We start from the raw sequence: 18,906 nt of genomic DNA, 5'->3' as shown, positions 1-18,906 counted from the left end.
ATGTTTGGAAGTCGAGAACATTATCTCGGAAAGCAAAAATGGGTATGTTTGAAGGAATTGTGGTTCCAACAATGTTGTATGGTTGTGAGGCGTGGGCTATGGATAGAGTTGTGCACAGGAGGGTGGATGTGCTGGAAATGAGATGTTTGAGGACAATATGTGGTGTGAGGCGGTTTGATCGAGTAAGTAATGTAAGGGTAAGAGAGATGTGTGGAAATAAAAAGAGTGTGGTTGAGAGAGCAGAAGAGGGTGTTTTGAAATGGTTTGGTCACATGGAGAGAATGAGTGAGGAAAGATTGACCAAGAGGATATGTGTGTCAGAGGTGGAGGGACAAGGAGAAGTGGGAGACCAAAATGGAGGTGGAAAGATGGAGTGAAAAAGATTTTGAGTGATCGGGGCCTGAACATGCAGGAGGGTGAAAGGCGTGCAAGGAATAGAGTGAATTGGAACGATGTGGTATACCGGGGTTGACATGCTGTCAATGGATTGAATCAGGGCATATGAAGCATCTGGGGTAAACCATGGAAAGCTCTTTGGGGCCTGGACGTGGAAAGGGAGCTGTGGTTTTGGTGCATTATTACATGACAGCTAGAGACTGAGTGTGAACGAATGTGGCCTTTGTTGTGTTTTCTTAGCGCTACCTCGCACACATGATGTGGGAGGGGGCTGTTATTCCATGTCTGGCGAGGTGGCGATGGGAATGAATAAAGGCAGACAGTATGAATTATGTACATGTGTATATATGTATATGTCTGTATGTGTGTATATATATGTGTACATTGAGATGTATAGGTATGTATATTTGCGTGTGTGGTCGTGTATGTATATACATGTGTATGTGGGTGGGTTGGGCCATTCTTTCATCTGTTTCCTTGCGCTACCTCGCTAACACGGGAGACAGCGACAGAGCAAAAAAAAAAAAAGATCTCATATCATTTCTTGACGTACTCGATCAAATCCCCTTACACCACATAACATTCTAAACGAATCATTTCCAACACATCCACCCACCTCAGCACAATACCATCTATATCCCATGCCTTGCAACTATATGATATTGTTGGAACTAATATTCCTTCTTTCCATTCATTCTTCATCACTCCCAGCCAGAACTTTCACCCTCCTCCCCAGCCTAGAACTCGCCTCTACATCCATGGTTCCATTTACTGCCATGTACACCTAGCAATCTAAAATGGTTCACTTCTTTCAATTTTTTCTTCATTCAAACTCACATCCCAACTAAATTGTCCCTTAACCCTGCTGAACCTGATGACCTTGCTTTTATTCACATTTGCTCTCAACTTTCTTTCACCCTTTCACTCACTTCCCTCCCATACAATTTACCAGCTATACTCATCAAACTCAAGCCTCTGTAGTTTGAATGCTAAACTTTATCCCCTTTGCCTTTATAAAATGGCACTATACATGCATTCTTAAAATCCCTAGGCAGTTGACCATGGTCCATACATATATTGAATATCCCTACCCCCTAGTCAAAAACATAGTCACCCCCTTTCTTCAAAAATTCAAGTGCAGTGCCTTGCCACATTTCATCTTCCTCAAGACTTTCACCATCTCTCCTTTGAACCACTCTCCTTGACTCTCTCACTTTGCATAACTCCCCAACCAAAACACCCTACACCTGCTACTCTATCATTAAACATTTAACAATCCTCCAAATTGTTCAATCCATCTCACTCCATCGCTTCCGGTTATCACTTACCCTTTTACCCCTTCACTGATGTACCCATTTGTTCTCTTGTCTTTTGCACATTATTTACCTCCTTCCAAAACATTATTTTTATTCTCCCTAAAGTTTGATGATACCCTGTCACCCCAACTCTCACTTGCCCTCTTTTTAACCCTTGCAGTTTTGTTGTGACATCCTGTTGCTTTCTCTTATACACCTCCCAATAATTTGCACTCCATTGTAAGTACCACTCAAACGCTTCTCTTTTCTCTTTTGCAAGCAACTTTTCTTCTGCATCCCACCACCCGCTATGATTTCTAATCTTCTGACCTCCCACCTTTCTTATGCCACATATATCTCTTGCACATGCCATCACTGCTTCCCTAAATACCTGCCATTCATCACATCCTTCACATTATTTACTCTCACCTTTTGCCATTTTACACTCAATCTTTCTTGGTATTTCTTCACACAAGTCACATTTCCTTGCTTACTTATTCTCACTACACTCTTCTCACCGACATTGTCTCCTCTTTTTTGAAAACTCTACAGTTCTTCACCTTCTCCTCCACAAGACAGTTATCAGACATTGCACCAGCTGCCCTTCTCTTTTACATGCATATCACTTAACATGTAGTCTTATAATACTCACATACGTATACTTGAGAATATCCCTCATTTGCAACCAGGTATTCCCAATCATCAGTCTTTTTTCAGTACACAACTCGACAAGCTCTTCAACATTTCCATTCAAAATACTGAATATCCCATGACCCCAAATTATACTCTCAACTACCACATCACTTCCCTTCACATTTGAATCACTCATCACTAATACCTGGTCTCTTACATCAAAACTGCTGACAAACTCACTCAGTTGTCCCCTAAACACTTTCCTCTCACAATCTTTCTTCTCTGTGCCAGGAACATAAACACCTGTTATCACGAATCTCTTGCCATCCACTTTCAGTTTTAACCACATTAATCTGGAATTTACTTCTAATTGTATTACAGGCTTTCACAACTCCTGCTTCAGGATTATTGCTACTCCTTCCTTGGCTCTTTCCCTCTCACAGAAGGGAATATGGAGATAGAATTCTTTCTCACCTACTTTATACATAGGGCAGAACGAATTCTACCTTTAAATTGCCTGCATGTCATAGAAGGTGACTAAATGGGGTGCTAGCAAGGGGCTGAAAACTTCCTATTCTTGTATTTCAATTCCTAAAAGAGGAAACAAGAAAGAGTCAGGCAGGGAGTGCTCATCCTCCTCAAAGGCTTAGACTAGGGTGTCTAGATGTAGCTAAGATGAGAAGAGAGGAGAAATAGGTAGGATGTTTGAGGAACTGAACTTCAATGTTCTGGCTTTGAGTGAAACAAAACTCGAAGGTAAGGGGGATGTATGGTTTAGAAATGTCTTAGAAGTAGAGTCAGAGGTTGGTGAGATGACAAGAGCTAAGGAGGGATTAGTACTATTCATAATGCACTAGTTGTGGGAATGTGTGATAAAGTTTAAGGAAATATATTCTAGACTGAAAGTGAAGAGGCAAATGTTCTGGGAGCAGCTAAGTGAGAGTGTCAGGAGTTTTAATGTAAGAGATAGTCAACAAGCATTATTAGATTACATATTAATTGATAGGCGTATAAAATAGAGACTTTTGGATGTAAATGTACTAAAAGGAGCAGTTGGTGGGATGTCTGATAACTGTCTCATGGCTGCAAAGGTGAAGATTTAAAGAGGTTTTCAAAAAAGAGAAACAATGCCTAGGGGAAAAGAGTAGTGAGAGTGAGTGAGCATGGAAAGACTTGTGTGAAGAAATACCGGTAGAGGTTGGGTGTTTAATGGCAAAAGGTGAGAGTTAATGAAGCGAGGGGAGTGGGTGAGGAATGGGAGGTAGCTGACTTTTCTTTCTGCCTCACCCACATGTGGAATACTGGCATTCTGTCCCCAAACATGCAATCTACCCTTGTCATACATAACACTTGACTGCACTAAACTCACATAGCTCATTCTTTGTAACTCTAGATTTTCCTACAGTGAGCACTATGCCCCAATCCTGCCTTTTAAGAAAATGTTAGGAGTGGTAGATAGTAGTACTTGGTAGGAACATTTAAGCTGGAGCATTAGATAGAAGTAATAGGTAGGAACGTTAAGAGGAGAATTGGGTAACAGTAGTCAGTTGGAACATTTGGTAGGAGCCCCTACAAACACTGCACTATAGTTGCCCGCTGCCAGTGGCCTGTTAAGGGTGAGGCATTAAAGGCTAAGAAGCAGCACTGGAGTTTTCTAGTTATGGAGACTGTATTGCTGTGGCCACCCCCTTGAGGGAGTTCCAGTTGAGAACGAGCATCAGAGATTTAGGTTGATAGAATAGATGTGTGGGTACGATGTGGCCAGGGTAAATCATGAAAGGTCATTTGGGTCTGGTTTAGGATTGGTAGCTATGGTTATAGTGTATTATAGATGACAGCTTGAGAATGGATGTGAGTGAATGTGGCCTTCCTTTGTCTGTTCTTGGAGCTACCCTCCTAGGTATCAGGAGGGTTAGTGATGGCTGCATAGTGATCCAGCACTTTAGTGGTTGCCAAGCTGTATTCCTCTGACCCAGATAGCTGTCTTTTCTTTCTGCCTCACCCACATGTGGACACACAACTCATTTTTCAGAACTGGACAGAAGCATTAAGTGGAAACACTAAATAGAATTAGGAGGTAGGAACATAAGTTAGAAGTAGTTGGCAGGAACATTAGGTTGGGGCATTTGGTAGAAGTAGTTGGTTGGAAAAATAGACGGGAACATTAGGTAGGATCCTCTAAAAACATTGTGCTAGAGTGTCCCTGTGCCGATGGCCTTTTAAGGGTAAGACGCTACAGGCAAAGAAGCTTCACTGGAGAACACTATTTTTGGAGACCTTTTGTCAAGGCCATTCCCTTGAGAGAGTTCCAGGTGTCAGAGGTGTAGATAGACAGACAAGATCACTGTTTGCCATGTTTGAAACATTGCAATGGGAACATGATAAAGGCTGCATTCTCTCGCATCCATTCTCTAGCTGTCAGGTGCAGTGCACAGAAACCATAGTCCCCTATCCTTAACCAGGCCTCACAGACCTCTTCATGGTTTCCCTGACTTTTTCATATACCCTGGTTCTTTCCATTGACAGCACATGATCCCCTTCCATCTCCCTTCCGCTTTTGACATGTATATCCTCTTTGTCAATCTCTCCTCGCCATTCTTTCCTTGTGCCCAAACCATTTCTGCACATCCTCTTCAGCTGTTTCAACCACACACTTTTTATTGCCACACCTTTCTCTTACCCTATTATTACCCATTCATTCAGAGCATTTCACACATATTGTTCTCAAACATTTCATTTCCTACACATCCATCATCCTCTGCTAATCTTCATTTGTAACTCATGCTTCGCATCCATACAGCGGGACTACTGTGCCTTTCAACATACCCATTTTTGCCCTTCTAGATAACAACCTCTCATCCACACATTTTCCAGTGCTCTCAAAACCTTCAACCCCTCACCCACCTTATGACCCACTTCTGCTTCTATGGTTCTATTTACTGCCATGTTGACACTTAGGTTTCTGATATACTTCCAAATTTTCTCCATTCAGACTCACACCCCAACTGACATGTTCCTCTACCCTGCTAAGCTCAATTGATAACTTGCTTTTTTTCACATTTACATGCCTTCATTCACATTTACTCTCTGCTTCCTTCTTTTTTACACACACACACACACACACACACACATCCACAGACTCTGACAATAGCTTCTGCAGTTTCTCATTCAAATATCCCACCAGCATAGCACAATTGACACACTTTCCAAGCCCCCTTACCCACTGCGAACTGCATACTCACCCTTCTCCCCAAGATCCTTGCATTTACCTCTCTCACCACCTATTGCATAAACAAATGAAATGGCCTTGAACACAGCAGACACTCCTGCCACTACCTTCATCTAGAACCTCTTGCTTTCCTCTCTACCTACTCATACACATCCCTTTCACTTTTCATAAAAACTCAGTTTCTAGTAGCTTTTCTCCAACACCTTATATTTTTAGGACCCTCCTCAAGTCATCTCTATCAACCCAATCATATGCTTTATCCAGATCCATGAATACCTTCTACAAATCCTTCTGTTTCTGTAAATTTTTCTCACACATTTTTCAAGCAAACACCTGATCCACACATCCTCTTTCTTAAATAATATTACTCAAGCATATCTGTTGCTCTGTACATGACTTCACCCTCTCAGTCACAACTCTCACCTATAACTTACCATGTACACTTAACAATCCTATACCTTTTTACATACATACATATGTCTCATAAATGCCACATACAAATCCTGTTTCTCTTAAGTATCTCTCTCACATTTTCTTCAAAGCAAACATCTGATCCTCACATCCTCTACCACTCCTGAAATCACATTGTTCCACCCCAGTCTGATGCTCCGTACAAGTCTTCACTTTCTCAGTCACAAGTTACTAACACTGTATTGTGTACATTCAACAAACTTATGCCTCTCTACATACATACATACATCTGTCTTATATATGGCACATACAAATCCTTTTGTTTCTTTGAGTAATTCTCTCGCATAGTTTTTGAAGCAAACACCTGAAGCACACATCCTCGTCCACTTCTGAAACCACATTGTTCCACCCCAATTTGATGCTCTATACATGCCTTCACCCACTCAGTCACCACTCTCACATACAACTTGTACACTCAACAAAAGTATACCTCTGTATGTACACACATGCATACATCATAAAGACTACTAAAGTTTTTCCCATGAAAGAGTGAAAATTTAAACAGTGATGGCCAGTTATCATAATGGATTCAGTAGCAGTGATGAAGACTGCGGTAATATAAGGAAATTTTTCCATTGTATTTTCCATCAAACTCGGGCACTGACCACCACATTACACACAGACTAACACAACATATCCCAGATTGCCTTAGCCAACCTCAACCCTTTTCCTGCACTGTACTGGTGGTAGTAGACATCAGCAAAGCATTTGATACTATCCCCTCACACAAAAAAAAAACCTAATGTCACCCTTCACAATGTGGTTGACTAATTCTGTTGCCAAATGCCATGCCAAGAGTCACTCACAGTGGCTTTTCCTCTAAAATACTTTAAAGTCTACAGTGGAGTTCCCCAAGTAAAGTTCTTCCTCCATCTGTCTTAGATCTGTTCCTACATGACCTCCCATTACTTCAGGTGAGTCTCAGCACAAAGGTCCTTTCAGATGTAGATGACCTTGCAATTACCCACTGCACTCTAGATGCCACAGTAGGAGCATGAAACATGTAGCTTTGCATTACACAGTTGGAATAAGAGCTTACCAACAACAGAATGTCATCATTTCCTCAAAAGTGTTCAATCACTCTTTTAACAGCAGACATATTTGAATCCAGCTTGCACTTTCCACTCACAGTTGCTCCAACGGAACAAAATGCCATCTACTGCAGGCATCTTATACAACACATGAGATTCACTTACAACACCTATAACATCAATACAAAAGCAACACTCATACTTAATGCCTTCAGAACACTAACTGACATTCCCTACAAATATTTCATCTCCTCATTAATCTATGTGTCACCTGCTTGATCTTCGACCCTACCAGAAGCAAATATAACAAAGCACACAAAATAATGCCCCCTCTGGCTGCCTGGCAACCTCAAACACACATAATCATCACAATGAAACAAAGATCCTCCCAGTGCAGTTCCACCTCAATGTGTTTTTCACCCAATTCTTGCAACAGCGCTAGACCCTTCACACCCAAAACACTCCATAACTAACTACCAACCCCAAAGTAGAGATAAAAGGCTTACCCTTGCCTTACACTTCAGTAACCTCGCCTCACATATGTATCTCCCCACTCCCAACAAATATAACACTAAGAAAACGTGCTGAACTAGCCCGAAAAGCTTTAACCAACCAACCTCCCAACTCGGTATTAATATCTAACCCACAAGACATGCACCCATCTGAAACAGCACTCCCCAAACAACTATGAGTCACACTCTCCCTACCACTCGCCGGACATCGTTCATCAGTACAACACTGCAAATACCATTTCAACTTGACCCAAGACTCCTCGCATCCATAATGCATTTACCTTAAAGAAGACAACAAGCATTTACTGTTCACTCTCAGCACATACACACACACACACACACACACACACACACACACACACACACAATCACAACACTTTGTGGACTATGGTCCCAACTGGTGGATGTAGACAGCTTTGTAAGTGCTGCAGGAGTCTCATAAAGATAGAAGGGACTCTCGAGGCAGAAAGTAAGTATTCCTTGAGGAGTGAGAGAAAGAAAACTTGCCATGTATCTTGTGTGTCATGGGAGACAACCAAGAGGTGTAGGAGCTGGGGTTTTGATACCCCCCTCCCCAATATTAACTTTGAAAGTAGGAGCAGAAGGGGCCAAGTTAGGATTTATTTCCCATTTATTTCTATTGCTAAATTGTAGAGGTAGGAAAGACCAGAAAGGTTTGAGCCCCCCCAAAAAAAAGAAGAGAGAGAGAGAGACTTGGTGTTACCTCTTGCTTAAGGATCTTGCAGTCCAAGGTTGCACCTCTTCTAGGAGCAGGAAAATGTGGATTCTCTTAGAGTAAAAAGTTCCTTGGCTAGACTGTACTCCCAGTGTTACAGCATCACTTCAGGCAACTTTTCGCTTGTGGTGTAATGTCTTGCGGGTGGAACCCGATAACAGAGAGAGAGAGAGAGAGAGATGGGGTATCACTGTTATTTGTATCTCAAGTCATTCTTTACTTAAGAAATGAGAATCTTATCTATAGAGTCTCACCCATTATTCCCATATATTTTGAAAGTGATGTTTGTAACATTCTTTATTATATGCTGCAATGTAACTTTTTCAGGTTTTGGGCAGAAGCAAGGGATGAGATCAAATATAACCTGGATGTTGTAGATTGGCTCATCCGCTCCAACTTGGTTAGCTTACAGCTGCTGGATGAGCATTTAGCACGAACCCTTGATGATCCTCGAGTACACTCGTACATCCCCCCACTCTTCGTAATGCAACTAGTCCAGGTTAGACTAATATTTTAAAACATTCATGATTATCTGAGCTTGGATTTACTTTTAATGAAGCTGTTGTTATAAAAAATATGTGATTCAGATTTTGAGGTTTTTTGATAAATGAAAGTTATCATAAGCTACCTTTTAAGTCACACTGAAATTTTTTTTTTCATGCTTTTGCACTGTTTACAGTGTTAGCGAGGTAGCTCCAGGAGCAGACAAAGAACACCTCATATTCTTTTTCTTAATATCATGTGTAATGCATCATTACGACAGCCACCTATCCACAACCAGGTGCAAAGGCTTTTCTGTGTTTTCACTTAGCTGCTTCATATTCCCTGGTTAATTCCATTGACAACATGTCCACCCCTGTATGCCATGTTACTCTTGTTCGCTCCATCTTATGCACACCTTTCACCCTTCATCATGTTTAGGCCCAAAGCACATAAAGTCTTATTCACTCCACCCGTCCTTATTCAGTCTAATCTCCCATTTCTCCCAAGCCCCCTCCACTTCCAGTCTCACATACCCTGGTTCAGCCTGTTGACAGCACATTATCTCATGTATACCACATTGCTCCAATGCACAATATCCTTTGCATGTTTCCCACTCTTCTGTTAGGCACCATTCATGAAAAGCATCTTTCATTTCATCCTTCTTAGTTTCCCCCTTTTCCTTGTTTTCACCACTTTCGTTATGTATACTTTAGTGTCTGTCTCAATAGAGCTCATGATATTTTTTTCTTTCTTAAGCATGAGTTGCATCTTAGTCATCCTCTCCAAATATCCAAACCATATCAGCACACCCTTTCAACTCTCATACATACTCCTCTTACTACCACAACCTCTCTCGTACCTTATCATTTCTTATCTGAACAACCCTCCTCGCACCACATACATTGTTTCATTTCCAACACATCCACCTTATTTTTGACAATTTAGCCTAAGGTCCATGCCTTGCATCAGTACAGCACTGGTGGGACAAAGATACCATCACACATACCCATCTTTGCCCTTAAATTTACTTGCCCACACAACCACACTAAGGTTCACTTCCATATGTTGCAATATGTTCTCCCATTAATCTAAAATGCTTAATTTCCCCCAAGTTCTCTCCATTCAGACTCACATTCCAACTGACCTGTCCCACTTCACCGTTAATCTTAATATCTTAGCATTTTATTATTATTATTATTTTGCTTTGTCGCGTTTGCGAGGTAGCGCAAGGAAACAGACGAAAGAAATGGCCCAACCCACTCCCATACACATGTATATACACACACGTCCACACACGCAAATATACATACCTATACATCTCAATGTACACATATATATACACACACAGACACATACATATATACCCATGCACACAATTCACACTGTCTGCCTTTATTCATTCCCATCGCCACCTCGCAACACATGGAATACCATCCCCCTCCCCCCTCATGAGTGCGGGGTAGCGCTAGGAAAAGACAACAGAGGCCCCATTCGTTCACACTCAATCTCTAGCTGTCATGCAATAATGCCCAAAACCACAGCTCCCTTTCCACATCCAGGCCCCACACAGCTTTCCATGGTTTACCCCAGACGCTTCACATGCCCTGATTCAATCCACTGACAGCACGTCAACCCCGATATACCACATCGATCCAATTCACTCTATTCCTTGCCCGCCTTTCACCCTCCTGCATGTTCAGGCCCCGATCACTCAAAATCTTTTTCACTCCATCTTTCCACCTCCAGTTTGGTCTCCCACTTCTCCTCGTTCCCTCCACCTCCAACACATATATCCTCTTGGTCAATCTTTCCTCACTCATTCTTTCCATGTGCCCAAACCATTTCAAAACACCCTCTTCTGCTCTCTCAACCAAGCTCTTTTTATTTCCACACATCTCTCTTACCCTTACATTACTTACTCGATCAAACCACCTCACACCACACACTGTCCTCAAACATCTCATTTCCAGCACATCCATCCTCCTGCGCACAACTCTATCCATAGCCCGCGCCTCACAACCACACAACATTGTTGGAACCACTATTCCTTCAAACATACCCATTTTTGCTTTCCGAGATAATGTTCTCGACTTCCACACATTCTTCAAGGCTCCCAGGATTTTCGCCCCCTCCCCCACCCTATGATTCACTTCCGCTTCCATGGTTCCATCCGCTGCCAGATCCACTCCCAGATATCTAAAACACTTTACTTCCTCCAGTTTTTCTCCATTCAAACTTACCTCCCAGTTGACTTGAGTCTCAACCCTACTGTACCTAATAACCTTGCTCTTATTCACATTTACTCTTAACTTTCTTCTTTCACACACTTTACCAAACTCAGTCACCAGCATCTGCAGTTTCTCACATGAATCAGCCACCAGCGCTGTATCATCAGCGAACAACAACTGACTCACTTCCCAAGCTCTCTCATCCACAACAGACTTCATTTTTGCTCCTCTTTCCAAAACTCTTGCATTCACCTCCCTAACAACCCCATCCATAAACAAATTAAACAACCATGGAGACATCACACACCCCTGCCGCAAACCTACATTCACTGAGAACCAATCACTTTCCTCTCTTCCTACACGTACACATGCCTTACATCCTCGATAAAAGCTTTTCACTGCTTCTAACAACTTGCCACCCACACTATATATTCTTAATACCTTCCAGAGAGCATCTCTATCAACTCTGTCATATGCCTTCTCCAGATCCATAAATGCTACATACAAATCCATTTGCTTTTCTAAGTATTTCTCACATACATTCTTCAAAGCAAACACCTGATCCACACATCCTCTACCACTTCTGAAACCACATCTTTGCATTTATTTACATTTAATCTCCACTTTCTCCCTTCACATTCCCAGAGACTTGACACCAGCTTATGCAGTTTCTCTCTCAGATCAGCCACCAACTCCATAGCATCAGGAGACAACTACTGACTCCTCCCCAGCACCCTTACACCCAGTAGACTGCATACCTGCTCTTTTCTTCAAGACTTTGGCATTCACCTCCCTCACCAACGCATTCATAATAAGGCTGAATATCCATGGTGACATCGCACATCCATAACAAGCCCACCTTCACCTGCAACCACTCACCCTCTTCATAGTCAGACCCATGCCCTACTCTCTTGATAAAAGCTCTCCACTGCTTCTAGCAGCTTTTCTCCCAAACCATATACTTGCAACACCTTACACAAAGCATCTCTTCTGATTTTCTTAGGAACCATTTTCTAAGAGGCAGTCATAGTATTATCCAAGACCTTTCTAAAGATTCGTACAGTCAAAGGCTAGGCTGAGCTATTTCCTGTTGTAGAGAAATGTAGACTTCTTTGGAGTGAGAAGTTCTTTGATAAGACTATACTCCCAGTGATTCAGCCTCGCCAAAGGTATCTTTTCACTCATGGTGTAACCTTTTGTAGGCAGAGTCCAGTAACACTTCTTCAGATTTTTAAATGCCTGATATAGGTTCTCTATATTCTAGGTACTTCCAACACATTCCTCAAAGCAATCACATGATCCAAACATTCTCTACAACTGAAGCTACATTGTTCCTCTTCAGTCTGAAACTCTTTGCATGCCAATACCCTCTCAGTCACTGCTCTCCCAGCTACACTTAGCAAACTTATATATCAGTAATATGAATAGTCGCATATCCCCCTTGCCTTTATACGGTAACACTTTACAGGCATTTTGCCAGTCCTCAGGCACCTTTCCATGAGCCATACATGCATTGAAAATTGTAATTAACCAGTCAACAACACAATCACTCCCTTTCTTAAGAAATTCAGTTGCAGTTCTCTTCACTTTGCAACACTTCATCTTGTGCATTGCTTTTACCAACTCCTCTTTTTTCTATCTGTTTATCTATATCTCTTAATGCCTGTTCCCTTCTGGAACTCCCATCAAGTGGGTGGCTATGGCAAAAGTCTCCACTTATCCCTGTCCTTACGTACCTCCATGGCGTACACCATCTCATGCATTGTTCGACCATCTTTATCCATCCAGTATATTTCCAATCGATTTCCCCTCGTCACTGGTTGTCTGCATCACACCCACCCCCTTTTATCATACTGTCATACAGTCTTCTTGTAACCTCCCATTCTTGCATTCTTTTCACATCCAAAAAAACCACCTTGGAAGTATTACATTTCCTTTACTCTGTCACTCCACAATTCATTCCCTTTGCCTCCCCTGCCATATCACTTCTTTCTTACGCCCCATCATTTTTTCTTCATCCTGCCATACCACATGCTCTTCTCAAATAGCTCACTTCCACAGCCTGGATTCTTGATTTCTGTGACTCATTCCATGTCCTATGTTTCAACTGCATAGGTCAGGGTTGGGAGGACTATGCTGTCGCTTGATCCTTTATTCCCTTCCATACTTACACTTCTACCCTTCATTATTCTCTTAAGGGCCCCAATGACTCTTCCTCTGTGTCCTGCTCTCTCCCATGTTTATCTTAACACATCACCAAACTTGCCCAAGATTCCTCCTAAATACTTAAAATTCTCCCACCTCTTCCAATCTTCTTTCACTCTGTGAGGTTTTGCAAGGATTTATACTTTCAGTTTGTTTCCTTTCAAGCACCATTACTTTGCTTTTACTTGCATTTACCTTCAGTTGCCTATGTTTACACACATCATACAACAAACAACCTTCTGCAACTCCTCTTCACTTTCAGCAAACAAACTAGTCTCAGTATCTCACTCTCCATCTCAACAACCCCTTTCCCTAGTTTTGCTTTCGTCTCTCTTGTCACTCCATCCATACGTGTTTATTTATTTATTTGTTTATTATACTTTGTTGCTGTCTCCCGTGTTAGCGAGGTAGTGCAAGGAAACACGAAAGAATGGCCTAACCCACCCACATACACATGTATATACATACACGTCCACACACGCACATATACATACCTATACATTTCAACGTATGCATATATATACATTCACAGGCATATACATATATATACATGTACATAATTCATACTTGCTGCCTTTATTCATTCCCGTTGCCACCCCGCCACACATGAAATGACAACCCCCGCACCCGCGCAAGGTAGCACTAGGAAAGGACAACAAAGGCCACCTTCGTTCACACTCAGTCTCTAGCTGTCATGTATAATGCACCGAAACCACAGCTCCCTTTCCACATCCAGACCCCTCAAAACTTTCCATGGTTTACCCCATACGCTTTACATTCCCTGGTTCAATCCATTGACAGCACATTGACCCCAGAAAACCTCATCTTTCCAGTTCACTCTATTCCTTGCACACCTTTTATTCTCCTGCATGTTCAGGCCCTGATTGCTCAAAATCTTTTTCACTCAATCCTTACACCTCCAATTTGGTCTCCCACTTCTCCTCGTTCCCTCCACCTCTGACACATATCTCCTCTTTGTCAATCTTTCTTCACTCATTCTCTCCATGTGACCAAACCATTTCAATTCACCTTCTTCTGCTGTCTCAACCACACTTTTTATTACCACACATCTCTCTCACCCTTTCATTACTTACTTGATCAAACCACCTCACACCACATATTGCCCTCAAACATCTCATTTCCAACACATCCACCCATCTCCGCACAACCCTATCTATAGCCCATGCCTCGCAACCATATAACATTGTTGGAAACACTATTCCTTCAAACATATAAAATTTTTCTAAGATAATGGTCTCGCCTTCCACACATTTTTCAACGCTCCCAGAACTTTCACCCCATCCCCCACCCTATGACTCACTTCTGCTTCCATGGTTCCATCCGCTGCCGAATCCTTTCCCAGATATCTAAAACACTTCACTTCCTCCAGTTTGTCTCCATTCAAACATACCTCCCAATTAACTTGTCCCTCAACCATACTGTACCTAATAACCTTGCACTTATTCACATTTACTCTCAACTTTTTTCTTTCACAACTTTACCAAACTCAGTCACCAGCTTCTGCAGTTTCTCACCCGAATCAGCCACCAGCACTGTATCATCAGCAAACACCAAATGACTCACTTCCCAAGCCCTCTCATCCACAACAGACTGCATACTTGCCCCTCTCTCTCCAAAACTCTTGCATTCACCCCCCTAATAACCCCATCCACAAACAAATTAAACAACCATGGAGACCACGCACCCTTGCCACAAACCGACATTCACTGGGAACCAGTTACTTTCCTTTCATCCTACTTGTACACATGCCTTACATCCTCGATAAAAATTGTTCACTGCTTCTAACAACTTGCCTCCCACACCATATATTCTTAATACCTTCCACAGAGCATCTCTATCAACTCTATCATATGCCTTCTCCAGATCCATAAATGCTACATACGAATCCATTTGCTTCCTAAGTATTTCTCACATACATTCTTCAAAGCAAACACCTGATCCACACATCCTCTACCACTTCTGAAACCACACTGCTCTTCCCCAATTATGATGCTCTGTACATGCTTTCACCCTCTCAGTCAATACCCTCCCATATAATTTCCCAGGAATACTCAACAAACTTATATCTCTCTAATTTGAGCACTCACCTTTATCCCCTTTGCCTTTGAACAGTGGCACTATGCACGCATTCTGCCAATCCTCAGGCACCTCACCATGAGTCATACAGACATTAAGTATCCTTACCCATCAGTCAACAAGACAGTCACCCCTTTTTTTTTTTTTAATAAATTCCACCGCAATACCATGCAAACCTGCTGCCTTGCCAGCTTTCATCTTCTCTGTTTACCAAATCATTCTCCCTAACCCTCTCACTTTGCACTGCACACTACCTCGACCAAAACATCCTATATCTGCCACTCTATCATCTAACACATTCAACAAACCTTCAAAATACTCACTCCATCTTCTCACATCACCACTACTTGTTATTATCTTCCCATTAGCCCCCTTCACCAATGTTTCCATTTGTTATCTTGTCTTACGCACTTCATTTATCTCCTTCCAGAACATCTTTTTATTCTCCCTAAAATTTAATCATACTCTCTCACCCCCACCCTCATTTGCCCTCTTTTTCACCTCTTGCACCTTTCACTTGACCTCCTGCCTCTTTTTTTTTTTATATAAATCTCCCAGTCATTTGCATTATTTCCCTGCAAAAATCGTCCAAATGCCTCTCTCTTCTCTTTCACTAATAATCTTACTACTTCATCCCACCACTCACTACCCTTTCTAATCTGCCCACCTCCCACGCTTCTCATGCCACAAGCATCTTTTGCGCAAGCCATCACTGCTTTCCTACGTACATCCCATGCCTCCCCCACTCCCCTAACATCTTTTACTCTCACCTTTTTCCAATCTGCACTCAGTCTCTCCTGGTACTTCCTTAAAAAGCCATGGTGACATCACACTATGCAGCCATAAGTGGTTGTCAGGTTGCTTTCGTCTGACCCAGTAGATGTCTTTGTCTTTCTACCTCACCCACACATGGATTACTGGCATTCTATCCACACACATGCAATCTCTCCTTGTCACACATAATATTTGAGAATGCTTGAATCGCATTCATTCTTCATAACTTTATATTTTCCTGTGGTGAGCGCTGTGTGCTAGCCTTGCCTTTTGACAAAGTGTTAGGAGCAGTAGATTGAGGTAGTAGGTAGGAACATTTAAGTAGGAGCATTAGATAGAAACATCAGGTTAAAGTAGTTGGTAGGAACCTTAGGCATGAGCATTAGGTAGTAGTTAGTAGGAACAATAGGTAGGAGCCTCTGCAAATGCTGTGCTTGCCTTGCCCTCTGTCAATGTCCTGTTAAGGGTGAGGCTCTAAAGGCTGAGAAGCTGCACTGGAGTTTACTTCCCCATTGAGTGAGTTCCAAAAGGGAGCAGGCATCAGAGATATAGATAGATAGACAGACATCACACAACCTTTCCTCACACCCACATGTTTACCGAAACTTTCACTCAACTCTTCACTCACTTTTACATGTGCACTTTCACTCAACTCTTCACTCACTCTTACATGTGCACTTGTTCCTCAGTAGAAGGCTTTCACACCATGTAACAGTTGTTTTCTTACCCCATATATCCAAAACACATCCCATAAAGCATTCTACTCAACTCTTGTCATATACTTTCTCCAGATCCATAAAAGCTACATACAACTTTTTTCCTTTCACAAAATACTTTTCAACAATCGTCTTTACCAAAAAATCTGATCCACACATCTCCTGCCTTTCCTTAAACCCCCTTTGCTCCTTATTTTTACTGCATTCAGGCTCTTCCATCACTCTCTTAGTCAACATTTTTACATTCACTTTCCTGGTGTACTTAACAGACTTTTTCCCCCATAATTGCTACAAACAACCATAACTCCTTTTCCTTTGAATAAAGGAACAGTGATAGTTTCCACCCAATTCTCAGGCACAACCTACCCACTTTGCATGACACACTCACTCAATATACCTCCACTTCATATCCAAAAGATCATACATCTACCACCATATCATTAGACACATTTAACAGCCCTTCAAAGCACTCTCTCCATCTCTTCCTCTCATTTATGCCTGTCACCATTTTCCAATTTTGCCCCCTTCACCAATGTTTCCAGTGGTCTCTTGTTTTTGTCAGTGTCAACCTTCTTCCTAAACATTTTTTTTTTTTATTGTTATTCTCCAGGAAGTTTGTTGATACTTGTTGACTCCATCTGTCATTTGCTCTCTTTTTCAAACTCTATATGTTCCACTTGAATTCCTTCTATTTTCTCTCATACATATCCCAGTCTCTTGCACTCTGTCTTTGCAAATAATGTTGTACCACCTCTCTTTTCTTTCAACAGAACATCACTTGCTCATCCCACCATTCACTACTATTTCTCACCTGTCCACTTACCACCTTCTATAAACCACGCACTTTTTTCACACTGCTGCCATAAATACCTCCCATTCTTCACCACTTCCTTAGCTTCACATACTTTCACCTTTTCCCATTCTTCATACAATCTCTCTCAATATATCTTCATACAGTCCTCTTATCCAAGGTCATGTACTTTATCATCCTCTTCTCATCCATTCCTAAAGCCTCCAGAGATCACATATGCCTCCACCAGGTAATTATCAGATGTCCCACCAGCTGCCTGCTCTCAGCATGTTCACTCCCAAAGGTTTCTTTGCACGCCTGTCACTAACACCTGATTTATTGCATCATAACTGCTGACACACTCGGCTTCTCCCAAAACACCCACCTCTCTCTGTGAGAATTGTCATGGCATTTGTAATCTTTCACCTCTTGTAATCCACTTCCATTTTTACTCACATCAGTGTCGGGCTCGCTTCCTTACACTTTTTCACACATTCCCACAGTCATCCAGCAGAAGTGCTCCCGCTTCCTTAGCTCTCACCCCCACTGCTAACATTACCCCTGCAACATTCCTAAACCATTCTTACCCTGTACCCTTGAAGTTTGTTTCTCCTCGAATTGTTCCACTCTTCTTCTCATCTAGTTATATCCAAACAATTTGGCGATTTAAGTATTTGCAAAATAGGAAAATTTTATTAAAATGTGCTAAGTATTTTGGTATCAGTATGGATACAAAATTTCCTTCTGAATAACTTGTGCATGTGATGAAAAAAATTGTCACTCATCCAGGTTGATTTTGTATACATTAAACTATCAAAGTGCCAAGCAATAATAACGTATTGTTATCCTCTCTTTCTTTCTGCAGGTTTACCTTATAGATGATCCCAGCAATAGTGTGTTAAGTGAAACTGACCTACAACTCACACTAGAGGCCTTGGTGCGCATGTGTCACACCCGACAGGCTCCTGATGGGCTTGTTTCCCTCATTGAGGCATTGCGCATGAAGCATGATTTATTAACTGGGGAGCGGTTGGCAGGAGGAAACAGCCTGAGTGGTTCAAACAACCCCTTGTCAGCAGGACCTAGTCTTCACTTTCATTCTGGTGTAACACAAGCAAGAGACTTTCAAGATCCACCAGCTTTACAGGAGAAGACTGAGGTGTTGTTGAGAGAATGGATTCAGATGTATCACTCCCCTACTGCTGGTCAGGGTTCTGCATCTGCATTCCAGCATTTTGTCAAGCAGATGAACCTTCATGGAATCCTAAAGACAGATGACCTCATTACCAGGTGATGGAGATACTGTTCTT

General features: G+C 41.9%; 1 protein-coding gene across 1 annotated transcript in view; it reads left to right on the top strand.

The window, feature by feature from the left end:
• Nucleotides 1-18,906, top strand: part of Not1 (CCR4-NOT transcription complex subunit 1) — a 560,605-nt gene that overhangs the window by 464,156 nt on the left and 77,543 nt on the right. Inside the window, exons 30-31 of the mRNA XM_071695617.1 lie at nt 8,631-8,802; nt 18,462-18,886. Of these exons, the coding sequence (XP_071551718.1) occupies nt 8,631-8,802; nt 18,462-18,886 (597 nt within the window). The remainder of the gene's footprint in view (nt 1-8,630; nt 8,803-18,461; nt 18,887-18,906) is intronic.

Source organism: Panulirus ornatus, chromosome 58 (genome assembly GCF_036320965.1).
Source record: "Panulirus ornatus isolate Po-2019 chromosome 58, ASM3632096v1, whole genome shotgun sequence".
Classification (NCBI taxonomy): Eukaryota; Metazoa; Arthropoda; class Malacostraca; order Decapoda; family Palinuridae; genus Panulirus; species Panulirus ornatus.
The sequence above is the reverse complement of the archived record's forward strand: the minus strand, read 5'-3'. Positions and strand labels throughout refer to the sequence as shown.